The 19,328-nt window shown below is 44.6% G+C and overlaps 1 protein-coding gene across 1 annotated transcript; it reads left to right on the forward strand.

The window, feature by feature from the left end:
• The first annotated feature begins 201 nt into the window (after window positions 1-201).
• ERP27 (endoplasmic reticulum protein 27) lies at window positions 202-17,998 on the forward strand. The gene is made up of 7 exons (XM_084505942.1): window positions 202-325; window positions 515-615; window positions 2,717-2,854; window positions 6,452-6,565; window positions 9,536-9,661; window positions 16,550-16,747; window positions 17,460-17,998. Exons 1-7 carry the CDS (start codon window positions 217-219, stop codon window positions 17,502-17,504), a joined length of 831 nt encoding a protein of 276 aa, XP_084362068.1. The 5' UTR covers window positions 202-216; the 3' UTR covers window positions 17,505-17,998.
• The last annotated feature ends 1,330 nt before the right edge of the window (window positions 17,999-19,328 follow it).

Consider the following 19,328-nt stretch of genomic DNA (forward strand, 5'->3'; position numbering starts at 1 on the left):
GTGGGTAAGGGCACACTGGTGGCAGCATTGGTGAGCTTCTCCAGGGCTGATGCCCATGCAGCTGGGAGGCCCGGGGCTCTCTCCCAGCCAACACATTATCTCAGGAGCTGAAGGCTTTGCCCCTGGCCAGCTGCTCCTTTCCCACCTCCCTGGGAGGGACTATTAGCCCCAGAAGCAGCTGACGTGTCGCTTGCCAAGGAGAGGAGTGGAAGTGGCATGGTGAGGAGAGGGCGAGCTGGCACCATGGGCACCTCCGTCTTCCCATGTCTCTTCGTCATCCTCCTTGCCGGGGGCTGTGCTGCAGACAGCGGCTCTGCATCCCACAGTAAGTCCGCTCTCCTGGGCCTGGTGTGGGGAGCCCACCTCACCGAGGGTGTGCTGTGCAAGCTTCGTATCCTATATTCTGGTGGGAGAGGTGTGGGAGCAGCATGAGGGGTGGGATGTCTGCGTGTGCGTGTGGCCTCTGAGCTGCTCTTCATGCACCCTCTGCCCAACCTTGACCTGTCCTCTCCAGGCACAGAGCAAGATGCAGAGAAACTCGTCCCCTTGAATGACATCGCAGACGTGGAGGCCTTCATCAGTGGGGTGGAGGTGGCAGTCGTTGGGTTCTTCCAGGTGTGTTGGCAGCGGGTCCCCTCTGCCAGGTGGGAGCTGGATCCTGCCCTGGTGGGAGAGCGGGGCTGGATGTGGTGTAAACACCTTCAGACAGCAGCTCCTTCCACAGAAAGGTGCTGGGGCTGTGACAGAAGTGTGGGGAGATTATGGGAGGGGTGTGTGGAAAGGGAGATGGAGCAAGGGGGGAATGTGAAGATGTTGATGGGAGCCCTGGAATGGGAGAAAGGGAAATGCTGCAGGGGAAGGAAGAGGGTGACGTGGGTGGGAAAGAAAGCGAGTGCACTGGCACGGGGTGAGTGGGAACATCAGCTGTTTGCTCTAGTCACTGAGGGCAGAGCAAGGCACTGCCTTTGTGGTGGGGCTGAGGAAGCTGCGTCTCAGGGAGCAGTGCTGATATGGGTCTTCTGATTTCTAAGAGGGTTTGGGCCCTGGTTCTGTGGCTGGAGGGCTGCCCAGGGAGGTGGTTGTGAGACAGATGTATGGCAACAGCATCTTGCGGCACACTGCAGAGCAAGGACCGATGCTTCTGCTGCAACAAGTGTGTGAGTGCTGGAGGCTTATACCCCGGGGCCTTGCTAAACACTGATCACAGAGCACCACCTGCCTCGGGTTGGGTGCCTGCAGGCATTCAGAGCTCCTCAGAGCTCCTGCAAGCCAGTGAGGCAATCTGCACAGGTAGAAGGAAAGTTGCTCAGATGTCTCCTTGCCCCTGGGTAGCTGGCTGGGGTTGTAGCAGGGCTCTGCACTTGGATCTCCTGCAGGCAAAGCCTCATGCCACTAGTGTCCCACGCCACCACATCCCTCCCGCTGCACGATTTCATTCACTGATGTTAACAAGATGCTGGTCCCAGGCAGCACAGGGGGTGCCAGGGCAGGGAGGGACAACTGTGCTGTCCTGCAGCGTGGGGACAGCACTGGCTGCCAGCAGCCAGCAGCTTGGCGTGCGCTCAATGTGTGGAGCACAACAGGGCTGCCTTTAAACAGCAGATAAGGATGTATGAGTGCCATGAGGGCTTGTCTTGGCCCTCTGCCCAAGAGTATATTCATCCAAATAATGCCCATGTTCTCTCTTCACCATAAATCACTTCCCTGCTGCAGCCTTTCATTTCACTGCAGCACGCAGCTCGGTGAGCTCCGCATATAATGAGTGTGGTTCTCCCTGACTGGGAGCTGCACGCCATGATAGAAAAACAGCATGCTGCTCCAGCAACCCCGTGTGCCTGTGTGAGAAAGTGGCCTGCTTGGCTGGGTTAAACCCCATTTTTCACAGGAATGATCGAAAACAAAGTGAGGTTATTCCCACACCATGCTTTAGTGCTCTCACCGCAGCCATGTCAATGAGCTCGCATTTCCAAAACAGGTCACAAGAGCTGTTTTTCTTCGAACGAAGAAAGAATTTTGTTTTCCATTCTCTCTGGGCTCGCAAACAGCTGAGCTGATGGTTCAAATCGAAAAGAAAAACAACAATTTCCAAGCACAGGCTGTGTCTTGAGGATTTAAATCCAGTAAGTAGGAGTATCAAAAATGCATCCCTCACAAGAAAAGCCAGGAATGGAAGTAGTAACGGATGCTTTAATACAGTCTAAGGCTGCAGTGAATGCTCTCAGTTGAAGGGAGCAGACCCCGGCTTCCTGAGGAATTGCACAGCTCTATGCTTTGACGCAGCTGTATTTGCTACATTTAAAGGGCAGATTTAAGACAGGAACTAGGATACCATTTTAAAAGGAACTACGATACCGTTAACCAGGGGTGTTTAAACAGTGTAACCCCACTGAGTCCAGAATCAAGAGGTTATCTTAAAAATGATGTATTTTTACCACTTGTATAGCACACATACGCGCACAAGTGCGCTGCCTCTGGGCTCTACGAGCACACCACCCCACATCACCCCTCCAAGAGCCCCCGGGCTCCCCAGCACCGCAGCAGGGCGGGGCGGGAGGAGGGCACGGGCCGGGCCGGGCCGCGAAATGGCGGAGCGAGGGCCCCGCGGGCGGCCGGTAGGTGTCGGCCTTGCGCCGGCTGCGGCGGGGCCGGGCCGGGCCGCTCTGCTCTGCTTTGCTCTGCTCTGCGCTCACTGCCCTCCTCTCTCTGTGCCCCGCAGGAGCCGCAGGGGGCCGCGGCGGCCCAGTTGCGCCTGGTGGCCGGCCGGATCCCCGAGGTGCCCTTCGGCATCAGCAGCAGTCCCGCCGTCCTGGAGCACTTCGGCGTCTCGGCGAGCACCGTCACGCTGTTCCGCAGGGTGCCGCAGCACATCTCCTCCACACTACTTTTGTTTTGCTTTATTTTATTTTATTTTATTTTATTTTATTTTATTTTATTTTATTTTATTTTATTTTATTTTATTTTATTTTATTTTATTATTCTATTCTATTCTATTCTATTCTATTCTATTCTATTCTATTCTATTCTATTCTATTCTATTCTATTCTATTCTATTCTATTCTATTCTACCTTATTCTATTTTATTTTATTTTATTCTATTTTACCTTACTCCATTTTATTTGATTTTACCTTTTTCTATTATTATTTATTTTTTTTTTATTTTGTTAAATTACCCTGCTGACTAATTTTAGTGAGCGAGGTTTTACAGCAAGCGCTTAAAAACTGCCCCCAACCATGTTACAGAGGAAATGTAATCGCTGGTCGGTAGTGATAACGAAAGGGCTTAAAGCTGCTCAGCTCTGCCTAGAGCTGGGAAGCCAAAGAGGGCTTAGCATTGACTCAGCCTGCCCAAGCACGTAAAAGCTTGTAGAGCTTGCTGCTCTGAAGAGGTCTTTTACTTTTTGCATCCCTGACACGAGCAGTGTTTTTACACCTGATCAGATGCTCCATTTTAACCTTGTGCTCAGTGCTTTGCAAAGAATGATGGCTCTGTTTCTGAGCAGCTAGTCTGGAGCATGGTGTTATTTGGATGGGGTTTCTGTGGTTTTGGAAAGCCTCCTGAGACGCATGAAAAGCATCTAGGGGCCGTGTTACAGTGGATCAACACAGCAGTCTTGAAAACAAATCTTGCCAAGTGTTGCTTCAGGAAGGCAAAGCTGTCTGTCTCCCTGGGTGCACCACTTTGCCATCATGACTGAAAACAGATCCAGGCTGGGGATCTGCAGCTATAGATGCTCTGCCACCAAAAGAAGTTCCTAACACCCTGATCTGTCTTGGGTCTTACATTAAGTTTAGAAGATTTAATTGCCTAAATATGTTTTGGCCATGGACCCATTAATACTGTTACTTTGCAGTTTCTGAGGGATGGGTGTAGTGCAAATTCAATCTATTTATTTATTTATTTATTTATTTATTGACTCCAGCTATAGCTGCTGGTGCTTCACTTTGAATTTGAAGATATTCTTGCTGAAATGTAAGGAGACAATGTTTGGAAGGGCCATGTCCTTACTTAAACAATCCAAACAAAAGCTAAAAGCAGGCGTATCAGCTACCTCCTGTTGCCCCATGTGGCACTTGAAAACTGGGTAGAGAGGTACGTCAGAGGGGGAGAGGGGCACTAGGTGGTACAAGATGTCCTAAAAGGCTGTGAAGAGCTGTGTCACAAGAGCTCTAAGCTCACTGAGTAGCTCAGTGTAATAGAGGAGCTGGATGTGGTAGCTTGGCCAAATTCTAGATGCAGGTCATACAACATTACAAAAGCCAGTTTGTTCCCCTTTCTCATCTTTTCCTGCCCCGTGTTTACCACTGGTATTATCCAAACAGTGCAAGGAGAATGATCTAAGAGTGACCAACAGGAAAGCAGGTCCTTTTGTTTAACTTTTTACTTTCCATGTGCAGATGTTGCAATTTGAAGTGACACCCATCTCAATGTTGGTTCTTAGGCATGGTGATTTTCTTCCAAAAACATTGAAAAGGTCCTTTGTTTTTGCACTGTGGCAGATAGTAGGATGACTGTATTGGGAGGGTATTTGATGCTTGAAGTGTATTTGAAGTGTTTGGATTGTGGGAATTTGTATTGTATTGAAACTTTATTGTTCACAGTCCAGTTTTTGCAGCTGAACTCTTGTTTAATAAGAAAAAAAAAAAGCAAGAAATAAACACACTAGTTAGATTCAAATGGGGTTGACAATTCTCTTACCTAATTTTCATTTTTCCTTAAATTTAAGTTATTCAGATGTTATTTTTCCTTTTATTCTGTGCTGGAGACTGTGTAGGAGTAAGGGGTCAGAGCTAAAAAGGAAAAGAAAAGAGAACTGAGACAGGAACTTGGAATGAAATACTCATTTGAAAAATATAAAGATGGGTGACCGGGATAGCAGTGAATCAGAGGCATAAACTCATTCTTTCCTTTTGCATAGTATGAAGCACATAAAAGGCTGAGAAGTTTATAATTACAGTAGCAGGAAGGGCTGCTGAGACTTCTTAGCATATAGTGGAGCAAAACTGATTTATTCTGTTGAAGGATCTGGCCTGACAGACCTAAGAAGGACCTAATTAACAGATGCTAATAAGCTAATTATGTAGAGTGATAAAGACATTTTGGCCAGAGTGTCAACTATTAGATGCAGGATAATTTTCACTTTTTTTTTTTTTTTTTTCCTTCTTGGAATCCTAAATGTTGAGAGCAGATGAAGGATATTATTATCCCAACATGAAAACCAGGAGTTTACAGAAGCCCACAAAAGTCAAGAGAAAGTTTTCCGTGGAGCCTAGGGTGCTTTTGGTTGGTTCCCAAGGCTTCTCTGATCTTGCCTGCTCAGGTGTTGCACTGGCTTGATCCCATTTACTCAGTACAGCTGTCCTTTCATTTTATTCTGGAGCACATCTGTGAGAGGAATCAGGCAGCACAGTCTGAAAAGCACCAGCTTGGTTTTCCAGACAAGGCACAGTGGTCCCTTACTAGATCAAAGATCTTGCCAGTGACCACGGAACAGCAAAAAGGGCTTCAGATGTCTGCACACCACTGGAAAAACTGACATGAGTGCTTTCAGAGGTTGTACGCATACAGAGAATAAAATACAGGGCGTGCATGTGGACATTTTCTCAGCGCCGAGAACCTCATTCAACACGTGTGTGAAAAATCTTCAAATCTCAGACTTTGATCCTATTGCTTGTCACAGCCCACCACCCCCATGGCCCAACTCAATCACCTCCAGCAGTGGTCCTGTACAGCAACTGTGCCCTGTTTGGTGGTTTAACCATTATTTGATGTTTGCCTGCTTTTTTTCTGTTTACTAAGTAAAGCAAACCTCATCTTGGGGGTTGGAGGCTGTGAGTGTGGGGAGATGTGTGGCAGGATGGATAGTCCTTTAAAGCTAAAACGTGCTGTGTTTGATTTTATTTTATTTTTTTTTTTCTGCTGTACTGGAAAAAAATCCTCTTTTTATTGGAGAGATTTCCTGCTTGCACAATGTTTCCAGGAAATCCATATAGTCCCGTGCCAATGTTTATTACTTGTAGAAGAAATAGAATAAGCAGATGAAGATTTTAAAGAGGGATGTAAAGCCAAAATCTACGTAAGGAGTTAGGCTGTATTAATGATCTCTCCCCACAACTCTTGGAAGGGTTTATCAGCTAATCCTCCCTGTCTCCAGTGCAGTAGGAGCAGATAATGCTAGGGATGTCTGGTGCCCAGGGATTTCTGTTATGCCATGAGTTTGCCTTGTCCTTGGGAGGCTGAGGGAGGGTAGAAGATCCTTAGCTCAAAGTGGTGGCAGACCTCTGTAGGTCTAATAGTTCTGGACCTCAAGAAATGGGGATTATATCCTGGAAAGGAGAGGAGGGTGGTGTCCAAGGGGTGGGTGTCTTTGTGGGTGAGAGCCATCAGCAGCTCTGGAGGAAGTTCTGAGAGGAAAGGACAGCTGTGACTGGAGGTGTCTTTGCATATCTTCAGGCAGACAATGACCGGAAAGATTTGGATGTGGACAGTGAGGACATCAATGCTGAGAAGATGAGTCGTTTCATTCGGATGAATGAGCTCCGCCTGGTGACGGAGTACAACCCTGTGGTAATTACCAGCTCCTCACAGCCTTCACCCCAGCACTCAGTCTCCTCCTCATGGGCCTCCTCTGGCCCAAGTGTTTATGCACGTGGATGTATGCAAGGGTTGCACAGTGGTGTAGATGGGGATGGGGAAGACATACAACTCTGCTGCTACTGCATAGAGTGAGTGGGAGCAGGTGTAGCACCGGGGCATTCAGGTGGGGTGGGGAGGGGAAAGGAGGCAGTTCCTCTGGCCTTCCAGTAAATCTGGGGCATTGGTGGACAAAGAGCTGCATTTCTTACTGCTCCTGCTGCTTCCTCCCTTGGGCATTTGCTATGTTGTACTGTGCCTGCAGACCCTGCCCATCTCTGTGGCTGGGAAGCCTCAAGAAACATGGGAACCCAAATGACCTGCTTCTAGGAGGCAGGCTTTCCTTTGTCACCCAACAACCAGGGCCCAACATACACCTGGCTATTTGAAAGCATATTCAAAAGCTGGTTGGAAACTTCCCAAGCAAAATTTTTTCCCATCCCCAGCATCCCTCACCCCATAATTTGTCAGTTCAACAAAGAAAAATTGGACATAGGATGCTTCCTTGCTGGCCATCTTCATTAACTCACCCACCTGACAGACAATCAAAAGCTCCTGGTGCTCCTTTCCTGTAGAGAGGGTGGCTAAGGATTTAGGCTCCCCTGAAGTGCTAGCAATTCACTGGGCTGGTTGCTGTGAAGCCCAGCTGGCTGCAAGGCTGAAACTGTCATTGCTGATGGGGTCTTTTGCAGACTTCTGAATAGTTACAGCAATGCTGACCATGCTCAGTTTAATCAAAGGAGAATGGCCTGACCTGTTTCAAAGCTGTACCTTTTCAAATGGATGCCAAACATCAGCCTAGAGGGCTGGCACGTATCCCAGTTCAGGTTCAGCCTGCCAGGAGAGAGAGCATTTTGTTTTGGAAATACAACATTTTCTTTCCAGAGAAAACTTACTGCAGAAGTTCTGTTCTACTTTCTTTGAAAGAAAAAGAAAGAAAGAAAGAAAGAAAGAAAGAAAGAAAGAAAGAAAGAAAGAAAGAAAGAAAGAAAGAAAGAAAAAAAGCAGATTTGTTTTTTGTTTACTTCATCTACCTAAGGGATATGAAAAGCATTTCAAAATGATGGAACATTTCCTAGGACAAAAAAGCTGTACTCTGCCCCACTGTCCTTACAGGTCTTTGAGATCACCCAAGTAACGACAGTGGGGATGTTCTTGTTATCCTCATAAACGGCCAGGCTTGTAGCCTCCACTGTGGTCTTTTTGCAATTCATCCGATCTTGTGTCTTTCTTCATATGTTTCTGATGATACTTGGGGTTCTTGCTCCTTGGTGTCCCATTTAGCACCCAGACTGTTTCTCTGCCCCAGAACCCACAGGCTGTTCAGCCGTTCCCTCCAGCCTGGCTTGCAACACACATCCTGTTTCATTTTTTCCCCTGACACTGTGGATCCCTAGCAAGGTGCTGCAATTAACAGTGCCTCCTGCCGTCCAAGGCTTGAAGCCCTTCCAGGTCTGCTAGCATAGCTTTTTTTTTTTTTTTTTTTTCCCCATAAATATTTATTCCCAGTGCATATGCTGTTTACATCCAAGTATGCTGCAGGTCAGCAAGGGGTTGGATCACAGGGAACAAATTGAGTACTGCCAAGAGTTTCATTCCCTGTCCTGGGGCCCTCACTGTTTCACCCACGTACTTCAGTCATTTTTAGGCAGTGCTTACCATGTGTACTTCCCAGGAGAGTGCAATGTGATCCATTCATGATGATGAGCTATGCAAATCTCTTGCAAAAGGTTTTGTGGACAGACACACCTCTGTGAGGAGTTGCCAGAGGAGCTGCTGCTCGAGCTGTGCCCCTGTTGTCCTTGTGGCTCTTGGTGCTGCACGGCTTCACCCTCACTTTCAGCCCTGTCCTCTTCCATGAGGTCTTCTCTTTAACCCTGGTTTGCTTCCCCTCTACTCTCCCCTGACCCAAATGAAGTGATACAAAACACCACATCAGCATCAGGCTAAGGGAAAATCCTGGTCACGAGAAACTGGATGCCTTGTGGTGCACAGCCCTTGCAGACATGCACTCCCTGACCCCATCCTTGTTACTCCTGGAGCATGTGGAAACTTTCTCCACCTCTGGGGAAGTGCTGGCGGGGATCTCTACTGCCTGCACCAGCGTGGTTTTGGTGGCATGGGTGAGGCAGCAGGTCAGCAGCAGCCTGGCCCCATTCTGTTTGGTTTGAGGGAGAGGCTGCAGGGAAAGGGGGATGAAGAGCGACTGAGTGCCTGGAGATGGTGCAAAGGTTTCCTGGGCAGTGCCAGCCTTGCCTGCTCACAGAGGGCCATTGTGCGCTGTGCCTGCCCAGGGCACCGCCAGATGCAGGTCCTTCCCCCTGCAGGGCTGCAGAGCCAATTCTAACCCAGAGCACTGCGGGCTGCCCAGCCTCTGGGGTTGCTGAAAAGAGGCTTTGGACTCATCCTTGTTTGATGCACTTCACAACGTGTTGCACAAAGGGAGCAAGGGGACACACCAACCCTAGCATCCCAAATTATTCCAGCCTGCTCGTTCCCATTTCAGTCAGGTGCTGCGCCCCAGAAATTCAGGGCACCACATTTGGTGGCCTTACCTTTCCAATTCCTTTTTGTCCCTCTAGATGACAGCTTGCTGCATCCAGGCAGTCCCCCTGCCTAGTCACTGACGGGCCTGAGGCCAGTGAGGAACACTTGTGGTCTTCAAACTCTTGGCTTTGGAATAAGCAAAACCAAGAGGTTAAGTGTTTCCACAAAAACCCAGATTGGATCCATCCTGCTGTAAAGGAGGTTGTCCTGCTTGTTGGGCTGATTTACAAAGAAGCCTCAGCTGAGGCATGAGGATTGATGTCCCTTTGGCAGTGCATCCAATGTGCATTAAATGCACTCAATCTCCTTGTCTGTGTGTTTTTCTCTCTCTGTCTGTGGTGGCCATGCTTTTGGCAGACAGCTGTAGGTGTGATGCACAGTTCTCTCGAGATTCACCTCCTCCTGATCACAGACAAGAAGTCCCCAGAGCACCCTGAGCGAATGCACAGATATCGTACGGCAGCAGAGCTCTTTGAGAAGAAGGTAAGTCCAAACAGAGAGGAAGAGGAGCCATGAGAGAAAAAAATAGGAGGACAGTGGTTTCATCCATGGATGGGGTGGGCATCGTCTACTGTTCTGTGCATTAGAGGAGCAATGGCCAAGTGGGTTGAAAAGACAATTAGCTGGATCATTAAGTGGGGAAGTTGGATCTGTTCATCTTTTGTCAGTTTTGCCTCCGTGTGGGAAAAATATCCTTTGTATTCTGCTCCCCCACTCTCACGGTGGGACAGTGTGTACTTACTTGCTTCTGGTCCAGTGTTGTTCCCTTGCCCTGGGAGATGATGAACAGCTGCTGCACTTCAGCCCGGCAGTGGTCACATTCCACTGGTGTGAGAGGTGATCTTGTATATACAGCCTGAGAGATGCCAAAGAGCATTATATAAGTGACCAGACAGCAATTAATGTCGCAGAACTTCTTAACCCTTAGCCCTCTGGTTGGTTCCTGGGGAAAGAGCTATTTTAAAGGAATCATGGATGGGTATTGTCGGATTTACCACAGCAAGGTGGTGGGATAGATGGGGTATTTCAGAGAAATTTCCCCTGGTTCCCACCCCTGTGTGGGCAGAACTCCCCAGGCAATTTAGCTTTCCATGGATGATTTCTTGCCAGCAGCTGGATTACAGGGGAATTTGGGTCCAGGGGACAGAGAAAGGAGGATTGGGAACAGCAAGCAGACATTTAACGTGGGGAAGAATAGCAAATGGGAAGGGGTAGAGGATCACAGCAGTGGAGAAGGCTGAACTGAGTGGCAGTGAAAGTGACCATCCTGGGAGAAATGTGGAGCTGAAAAGAGTTGAGGTTTGAGAACAAGAATATCTGCATGCATCTGTTTGCAGTACTGAAGGAGCAGATTAAAAATCAAGTATATCTTTATCTCCAAGTGGGGGGGCCACCTCAGAACCATGCACACTCAGGAGACTTGGCATTTTTTTTTTATGGCAAGACTTCTTTTGACCTTGCCATCTCTACCACCCATTGTCAAGAGAGCAGGCAGAAACCATGCATGAAAGTCAAAAGGTCTTTTGAAAAGTGTTTTGCTTTAACAAATACATGCTGATAAAAGAAGACTCATTTATCTGAAAAATTCCAGCTGTCACATGTGAGATAAGTGTTACAATGACACCATTATCCTTGCCCATAAGCAGCACAGCCAGATCCAGGTCTCTCGCAAGCAGCTAACTTTTCTAAGACAATACTCTTGAGCACCACAGTCCCTTGCTGATGCAGCTGCAGCCAGTTTTCCCCTAATATGATGCCTAGATCTGAGTGAGTGGGAATAATTTTCCTAGAAATTTCTCATGAAGAATTGGATGAAAAGCTGTACTGAAGTACAAATAATTTAAGAATTACCAACAACCCAAATCTGAACTTTTTTTTTTTTTTTTTTTTTTTTTTTTTTTTTTTTACATTTGTGCAGGGAAGTTTCCCACTGAATCAGTCCAGAGGAAGTTTTCCATAATAAAATGTAGGCATTTGAATAATTATCCGAATATTACTGCAGGGGTACTGCAAGATACCTAGATGAAGGGACTGGGAACCTAGTATATTCTTTTTTTCCAAAGAAGGGTCATTCTGCAAAATAATTTGTGATTTGGACTGCCTTCTTACAAAGCAGGAAGAAAGAGTAAGGATACCTTTGTTCAGGTCACCTGGGTCTTAGATCTGGATCCTAAGGAGTAAGCAGAGCAATATGCCCACTTAGGGTTGTCTCGACTTGCTTTTTGTGGCTTGCAAATTGTCTTGTTAATAAATGTAAGATTCTTGAATTTAAGTTTATTCAGAATTACAAGTGAAAAATTCACAGCCTGTAGGCTGGTGCTGAAAGGCTTGTTTGTGCTGCAGAGTTAGCTCTGTCAGTGGTTTGAGCAAGCATTGCTGTGCAGTGGAGAAGCGTTCAGACCCACTCTATGGGTGTACCACTGCATCCAGCAGTCTTTCACAGTGCTTGCAGCGTCCCAGAAGAGCAAGGGGAGACTGGATTTGTGTTACACTTTCTCCTCAGTGACAGTGTAGAACACTGATGCAGGCTTCAGAGGGTTCTCAGGCAGGATCGGGGGTACCCATCCTTTCACACATCTCTGCTGGGGTCTGAGGGAAGAATAGTCTTTGTTGTTGTCATCACCAGATGTAGGAAGAGGAGAACCTGTTGCTTGAACTCACAGGGAGATGAAGAGAAAGTGCTGGTAAGTGGTTGACCCCAGAGAATGAAAAAAAAAAAAGATCATAAGGAAGGGATTTCCCTACCAGTTCCTGGGCTATGGTCCCTTCATCTTTGGTTTATGTTCTTTCCATTTTTGCCTGTGAAAAATCTCAAGTTTTCATCTGGAGGACTCTTCTAGATTTGATAGTGGAGCCTGAGGGTTGTAAAATGCTGGAGTGGAAAATGCAAACGTTAGATGATGCTAAGTTACCAAGAGCTGACAAGAATCACAAGAAACATGGTGCTACTCTAGCAGATCTTGAGAAACAATTGTGGGTGGGTAACAGTGAACAGAGAACTCAGCACTGCAGCTGCAAGAGTGAACCCACCAGTGTCCTTGGAAGGACCAAATATGTGCTCATTTGGAAAAATACTGCCAAGAATCCAAGCTTTCTATTAGAAAGGAAATGTCAGGGTTAGTGCTAGTGAGCCAGACTAGCATGAGCATCTTCACTCTTCTTTCCACAGTATTAGAGTATAACATAATTACAAATGGTGTACCTCACAGGTGTTTGCAGAAGTTTTTCAGTAAGATGATGCTAGGAATAACAAAAGCAGCTTCTGCTGCAACTGATATAACATGGCTTATAATGTCAAAAAGATGTGGGTAGTCATGTTCTTGAAGTCCCTTTTAACTTATATGTAGACCCATTTAGAAATGAGTTCTGAGAAACTGCTGAGAATCCTTCAGGAGGTCTTCTATGAGAAGGAAAGGATAGTGTCCTTTCTCTTGGACAGTCATTCACACACTTCTTATTTTTCTTGCCAGACTTTGATTGCTCCAGAAATGAGACAGATTATCTTTGGAGATTCCTCTTTTTAGTCATAAACAGGAAAACTCATAAATATGGAATGTCGATGTCACTTGACAGATATTTGAAGTAAAGCTGTTTTAATAGCTTTTTTGTTTGTTTTAAGTTACAACTGATGTTTTCTTTTTATTTTGATGTACTATGTAAACTACTCAATAAATTACTCAAGTTTCAGATTTTTTTTTTTTTTGGCTTATACAGTCTCCTAAAAGTGAAGTTCACAGCTCCATACAGCTCAATATCAAACAATGTATATGAAGCTTGACCATCCTTCCTGTTGGCCTTCTGTAGAGAGAAAACTAAGAAACATGAAATTGGTTTCTACCATTGCAGTACTATTTTCAATTACATTGAGTTCCTTGGAGAATAACATCATTCCATATCTTAGTATTTACCAGGAACTTCATGTTCTAAAAGCACTGGGCTAGGAAGCAAGTTGTCAAGACACCAAGACAGCACCAGTGGAAAAAAAAAAAAATCTTTGAAAGAGTGTACTGCAGATGACAGTGCACAGCTAATACTTCATTGTGTTCTGTGTTCTTGGAATATCAAGTCTGGAGGGAAGAATTTGTTTTGAGAGTTCCTCATACATACACTAGAACCTTCACTGTCTCTATTAGCAGGTCTCTGAACACAGACAAGAAAAAACAATTTCATAGAAAATTGCTTCAGGAGTAAAAAAAATAGCTATTATAGAGGATAGTTTGAAATAGAAAACAAGTTTTCTATTTTGGATGAAACTACCTAATTTCTAGCAGTGATATGAGAGTTGGCATCATAAGGGGAATTTGTTTTGGTGAGCTATAGTTTTGGTAAGGAGTTTGAGCAAAGGCTTTAGACTGTATTCAGCACTGGTGAAGGAGGACAAGCATCCTTTCTTCCCTTCTAAAATATGTGAAATAAATTGCCTGTCACCATTTATTGTAGGCATTGCCCTAGATTACTGCCTGAGACCAGACCAAGATTTGGCTATCAGGACTTAGACAAAGTGAATCTTGTCTGAGGGTCAATATCATTTTCAATGGTTACTGCATTTATTGTTTATGATTAGAGTTAGCTGGGAATCATATAACAAAATAAATTCTGTATGAGAAAATGCCAGTTCCACCAGATAGAATCTATCGTGGACATGTCCCCGTTCAGAAATCTGCTTGGTTTCTTGCTGCTGAGGAGACCAGGCATTCAGTGCCTGTGGCCTCAGTACAAGGGCACCATACAGGCTGCCTCACAGTTGTGACTTCGAGTCAGCACCAGCCTTGGCAGGAACCCTGGAGTGCATCCAGTGCAGGATGCACAGATTTATGAATTCTGAAGGAGGGTTCATGCCATGTCATTGCATTACAGGAATATATCATTCTTAAACAGGTGTGATTGGCATAAGGTGTCTTATTTCGATTGACAGTGGGCAGATAAAACTGTTGTCTTTCCCTTATTTCTGGAATATCATTCACAGAAGGGGAAGGAACTTTTGCTGTACGTTGGCATCCTGCAAATGTGTGAGCCAAATATGAGTCATTAGAGGGATCCAAATCAAGAACTGTGAATGATGTTATCTCATCTGTCCTAGCTGAGGAGCCTACTGTTCATGTGTTTTAATTGTTTTCTTCTGCAAGGAAGAAAAAAAAAATGTTTGGGGTTCTAATGCTCAAACTTTTTATCCTTTTATTCTTACTCTGCTCTTTGTGTTCATAGACAGCTTCTTAGTTTGGGTATTTTTAACAAAGGCTGGAAACTTGATAAAGGGAAGAAGGTTTACTAACATTTATATTACCATTTTAAAATGCCACTTATCTCTTTTAAGAGGAACTTTTAAGTTTTAAGAACTTTTAGGAACTTTTTAACTTTTAAGAGGGGAGGAACTTTTGCATAGAAGTTAGCATTTAACAAACTAGGTATTCTAAAGGCTTTTTTGATTAAATTCGTGTTTAACATTTGATTAACAAAATGTTATTGTCTAGTGATTTTTTCATAGAGAAAAACAAAAGGTGGTGATTGAAATGATGAAAAATATAATACCATCCCCTGTACCATTCCTCTGAAAGCACTTTCCTCCAATAGTAACCTCTGTTTCCATTTTGCATGTTGGAAAGAGAGCCCTACAGCAGAAGGCATGTTCAAATTCTTTCTGCTCCAGCTGAAAGCTTGGAGTTCAACTCTTAGATCAAACATTTAGATCTGTGACCCTTGAATTTGTGATGCTTCTCTAGCTTGGTGTTTTATCCTACAAAAGGATGAATTTAGCACTCTGGGAGAAGTTCCCCACAACCTGTCTGCTCATTAGCTTGTTGCCCTTGGTGCACAGTTGACTTTTGGCAGAGAAATTGCTAGTGGTAGGTGACTGTCATATCCAGTGAAGCCATTGCTCTCATTTCTTTATCACACTGATTAACTGCAGTTAAACCTTATACCAGCCTAAATATCCCCTCTTCCCCTTTTCCTAGGCTGTTGCCTAGGAAAGTTTCCAGATATATCTGGTTGTTTTCTTTGCTGTTTTACTTTTGTTTTTGCAGAACACATTTAATAAAGGATTGTAGATTTACCGAATTTATTTTTAGAGAAGAAAAAGTTTTGAACTAATTTGAGTGTTTTTGATTGAAAAGAAAGGAAAACATGAGTCACAGCCTGGGAACTGGGCACATCATATTAACATTGCATTAATGTTCTTTCTTAAACTCCTCTTTTTTCTTGTATAAATTAGTCATACTCATGTCCATAGTTATGTTGTATATGCTAGGTCCAGTAGACTGCAAGGTTTAAAGGGAAGATCAAGTGATGCATGATAGATGGATGTTTGTTGTTTGTTTCTTTGGTTTGGATGTCGCCTGCTGAAGGATTCTGTTTAATCAGATCATTGATGATCATTGATTAAATTATTTGCCTTTTTTTTTTTTTTTTTTTTTTTTTTCCAAAATTTATACATAATGTTTGTATTTAGTATTAAGAGACAATTTAACAAACATTTTTGAGGTAGCTGAACATTTTACAGAAAATCTTTAAGATTCCAAAATTTTTTAAGACTTCAAGTTGAAATCCTTTAAGACTTCAGTTTAAATTTACTCCTAAATAAATCATGGGGTAGGTCACCAATTGTGATAAATCAGTACTATTGAATTGGCCTGGCAGTATCCTAATCCTTGTCTCGGTCTTGCTCTCCAAGACTTTTTGGGAGCCCAGAAAAATATAGGCTGTTCTCACCCTGGCTTACTCATTGAGGGGCTTCTCTCCCCAGGTCTGAGAAGTCTCCACTGAGACTGGCTCTACGTACAGTGGTGTTGTGCCAACAATTCCTGTTTCCCAAATGATTGCACCTTCATTTCTAGTCACTGCAGCTGACATAAATACACCCTTTGTGTTTGGTATTCTTATCCTTGCCGGCTTATGCTGCCCTGTACTTCACTCCCACATTCCTGCAATTGAGTTTGATTTTCCACTTACTAAAATACCTTTTAACCATGCCACACTGAGTCTTGCATGGATGTGAGCATATTATCCTGAAAACATGCAAAAAGAGGCATCAGCTTTTTCTACGTGTGCCTTTGAGATGAAAGACATCTTTTTTCTTCATCTATTAAGAGAACAGGAGACTGCCTTCCTGCCATACTATGAATATATTTTTAAAGAAGAGAAAACAAGACATTTTGTTTGATAGTGTACATATGGACTAGATAAAATATGGAAAAATTCACCGCAAGGAGCACTTAGTGGCAGAGGAAAGTGTTATTCCAACAGAGTATGGTAGGTTTTCACTAACTCGTTTTAGAAATATCACTATTAATCTTTGTATGATTGTTGTTTGGTGATCTCTTTTCTCTCTCAGTCTCTGTTTTGCTCACATTTTATCTCTTATTTACATCACAGATTCTCTTTATCCTGGTAGACATTAATCTGAAAAGCAATGAACAAGTGATGGCATACTTCAAACTGAAGAAGTCCCAGCTGCCAGCTCTGGCTATATTCTACACACCAGATGAGGAGCATGATGTGTTGCCTCTGGATGAATTCTCTGTTGAGCGTGTGCAGGACTTCTGTAATACTTTCTTACAAAGAATACAAAAGGTAAGGGATCACTCCTGTACAGTCTACAGGAAGCTGGGATCTTGTATAAAGATGGTGTTGCTCGCAAGGCTCTTCAGTCAGATGACTTCAGTTTCTTGACTTTGTCACCAGCCCTGCCACCTCTATTTCATTTTCACTTGCATTAGATCTAGAGCAGAGCAGATATGGATGTGTTTGCAGAGCCTCTTTATTCATTGAGATCTGCCTTCTTAGTCTACAGCAAAAAGACTTGTCTGACCTCTGCAACTGTATGAGGAACTTCAACTCAGTGGAAGCATCTGTTTTCTGGGAGCAGCAGCTAGGGCAGTAGGGTGAAGGGTGCACTAGGACAATTAGAATGGTCATGGTGGCTGCCAGCAGTTAGGAGGGGATCAGGGAGACAGTGGCAGGGATAGGAAGTAAATTTATCAAGAAGGCCACAGAGCAGAGTATACAGATATGCTCAGAACTCTACTGGAGGTCAGGGCTGGGAGAGGAACAATTAAATCTCTGTGAACATTCAGTGTTAGTGTTCCCTCTTTGTCAAATGTCACCTTCTTATAACACATAGGCTTTGTGCATCAGAACCCTCTGTTATGCAACTGAAATGGGATAGGCAGGGTAAAGGCATGGAGAACAGAGGGAAGCACTTACACTGGATTGTTTCCTTTTATCACTATACTGAGAAACTGAACCATGTCAAAACTGATTTCATGCCTTTGATATATTTTAGAAAGAAGAGGAACAAGAGAAGAAGGCCCTCAATGAGGAACTCTGATTCTTTCTAAGCCAACAGGATGACTGTGCCTAGAGCCATCTGTTCTTGGTGTATGAAGAGTTCACTGAGCCTCACAGATCAGGAATTCCTGGGATAATAGGATTAAGGGGCCAAGTCAGTCATGGATTCCAATCTCCATGCCATGTACATATATGCTGTCTGTCCTCTCTACACATCTCTCTTCCCTTCTGGTTTGCTCTTTTCTCATTTCTCAGATTTGCTCTGCTATTGCAATACCCGGTGTCCTTCCATACTGCCTTTGATGGAGCACAGGGCAATATAGCAAAATGGCAATATCACAGATATAGCTTGTTGTTCCCAGAGAGACTGACAGATCTGTTTCTCTCATGGTGCCTGACTTGTTCTCTTTGTGTTTGGTGCTATGCTGGGATCCACTGTCAGCCTGTCCTGACACTAGAAACAGATTGGTTCCTTGATGTCACATGAACTTTTCCATTTATTTTTCTAAATAAAGCAGAAAGTCAGTAGCCTAATTTGTATGCAAATATGTGATTTCCCACTGCCCATTTCTGCCTCTTAAGAACAAAGCCTATGTATTTTTGAATGAGTAAGCTCAAAAATCTTTCTCTGAATATAACCAGGTTTGCACTGTCTGAGCAGATGGATTAGTTGCTAAGAGTCTTTCCCAGTGGAATTAGACCTCTGATCAACACATCCATGAGGATGAGAGATTTCTGTGAGGTTCTGAGATAAGAAGAGCACTGTATACAGCAGATCTGAGCTGGTGCAGGAAAAAATAGTGAGATGCAGACTGAGGAATGGAAGCTGTTGTAGAATGGCAGTAGAAAGTTGCATTGCAAGATGGGAACTACCTCTGCACTGCATTAGAGGGAAAGGCTGTTGTCTGTAGTGATCTCAGGTGTCTGGGGTCTCAGTTCTGGTACAGAGGGAGTGAGGTGTACAAGCTATCTCTCTTCTGCTGTACAAAATGCATGCAATAGCCTTGCCTCATACTTGGCCCAGCATCCTTTGGCGTAGAGCATGAGTGCTGCTGTCAAACAGTGACTGCATTGTGTATCAGGGCTTGAGAGACTTGGCTTGGGACAGGGAGTCTAAGAGGCGTAGAGCTGAGAAACCTCAGTCCTTTCTCAGCCATCAGGCACAGAACTGGGAATAGAAAAGAGTTGCAGATGAGGCAAACACAGCTCCCCACCACAGAGGGAGAGGTCAGGAGCTGGAGGGGATGCAAAGTAACTCACAGCCACCACAGTGAAGGCCACAGCTGGATGTAACTGCTTTAGTACTCTACCCTTCCTTCTCCTCCACTTACCTAAAGCAGGTCCAATGCTCTAACAGTCATTTGGGGAATCAGCATTTCTGCCCATTTCCAAGGGAGAGTAGATGACCAAAGCAATATTCAAGGTTGTTCCTTGTGTAGGCATTTGTACCCCCCTAAGGGGTAGGGAGGTGGGCAACATGGGATCTCAGAAGCTCTGTGGTAAACACAATAGCCAAGAACTGTTTCCTAAATGAGGCAGGTTAGACGAGAGCGGGGAAAGAGGGAGGGAAGGAGAGGAGAGAGTGGCAAACCACCTCTGTTCAGTTTTTCCCTTGTCACAATTGAGTGCTCCCTAACCTCTGGTTTGCATGTGGCATGGGAGAACCTTTGGTATCACTTTTGGACACATCTAGATAATAAAACTGAGGCTGTCATGGGAGAAGTGAGATTGGGGCATGATGTGGTGCATATTTATTTCTTTAGCCTGGTGAAAGTAGAAGTGTCTGCCTTCAGCCCTTAAACTGTTTTAAACCTCTGAGGTTCATTGGAGTTTCCTGCACTATGTATGAGGCTTGCCAGGCCCA

Source organism: Aythya ferina (assembly GCF_964211825.1).
Source record: "Aythya ferina genome assembly, chromosome: 1".
Classification (NCBI taxonomy): domain Eukaryota; kingdom Metazoa; phylum Chordata; class Aves; order Anseriformes; family Anatidae; genus Aythya; species Aythya ferina.

What these genes read in the sequence shown, in the direction of transcription:
- ERP27 (XM_084505942.1), top strand. Translation starts at nt 217, where the DNA reads ATGGTGAGGAGAGGGCGAGCTGGCACCATGGGCACCTCCGTCTTCCCA. An exon ending in TGACGGAGTACAACCCTGTG is followed by an intron (nt 6,566 to 9,535) that starts GTAATTACCAGC and finishes TGCTTTTGGCAG; the next exon opens with ACAGCTGTAGGTGTGATGCA. An exon ending in CAGAGCTCTTTGAGAAGAAG is followed by an intron (nt 9,662 to 16,549) that starts GTAAGTCCAAAC and finishes TTTACATCACAG; the next exon opens with ATTCTCTTTATCCTGGTAGA.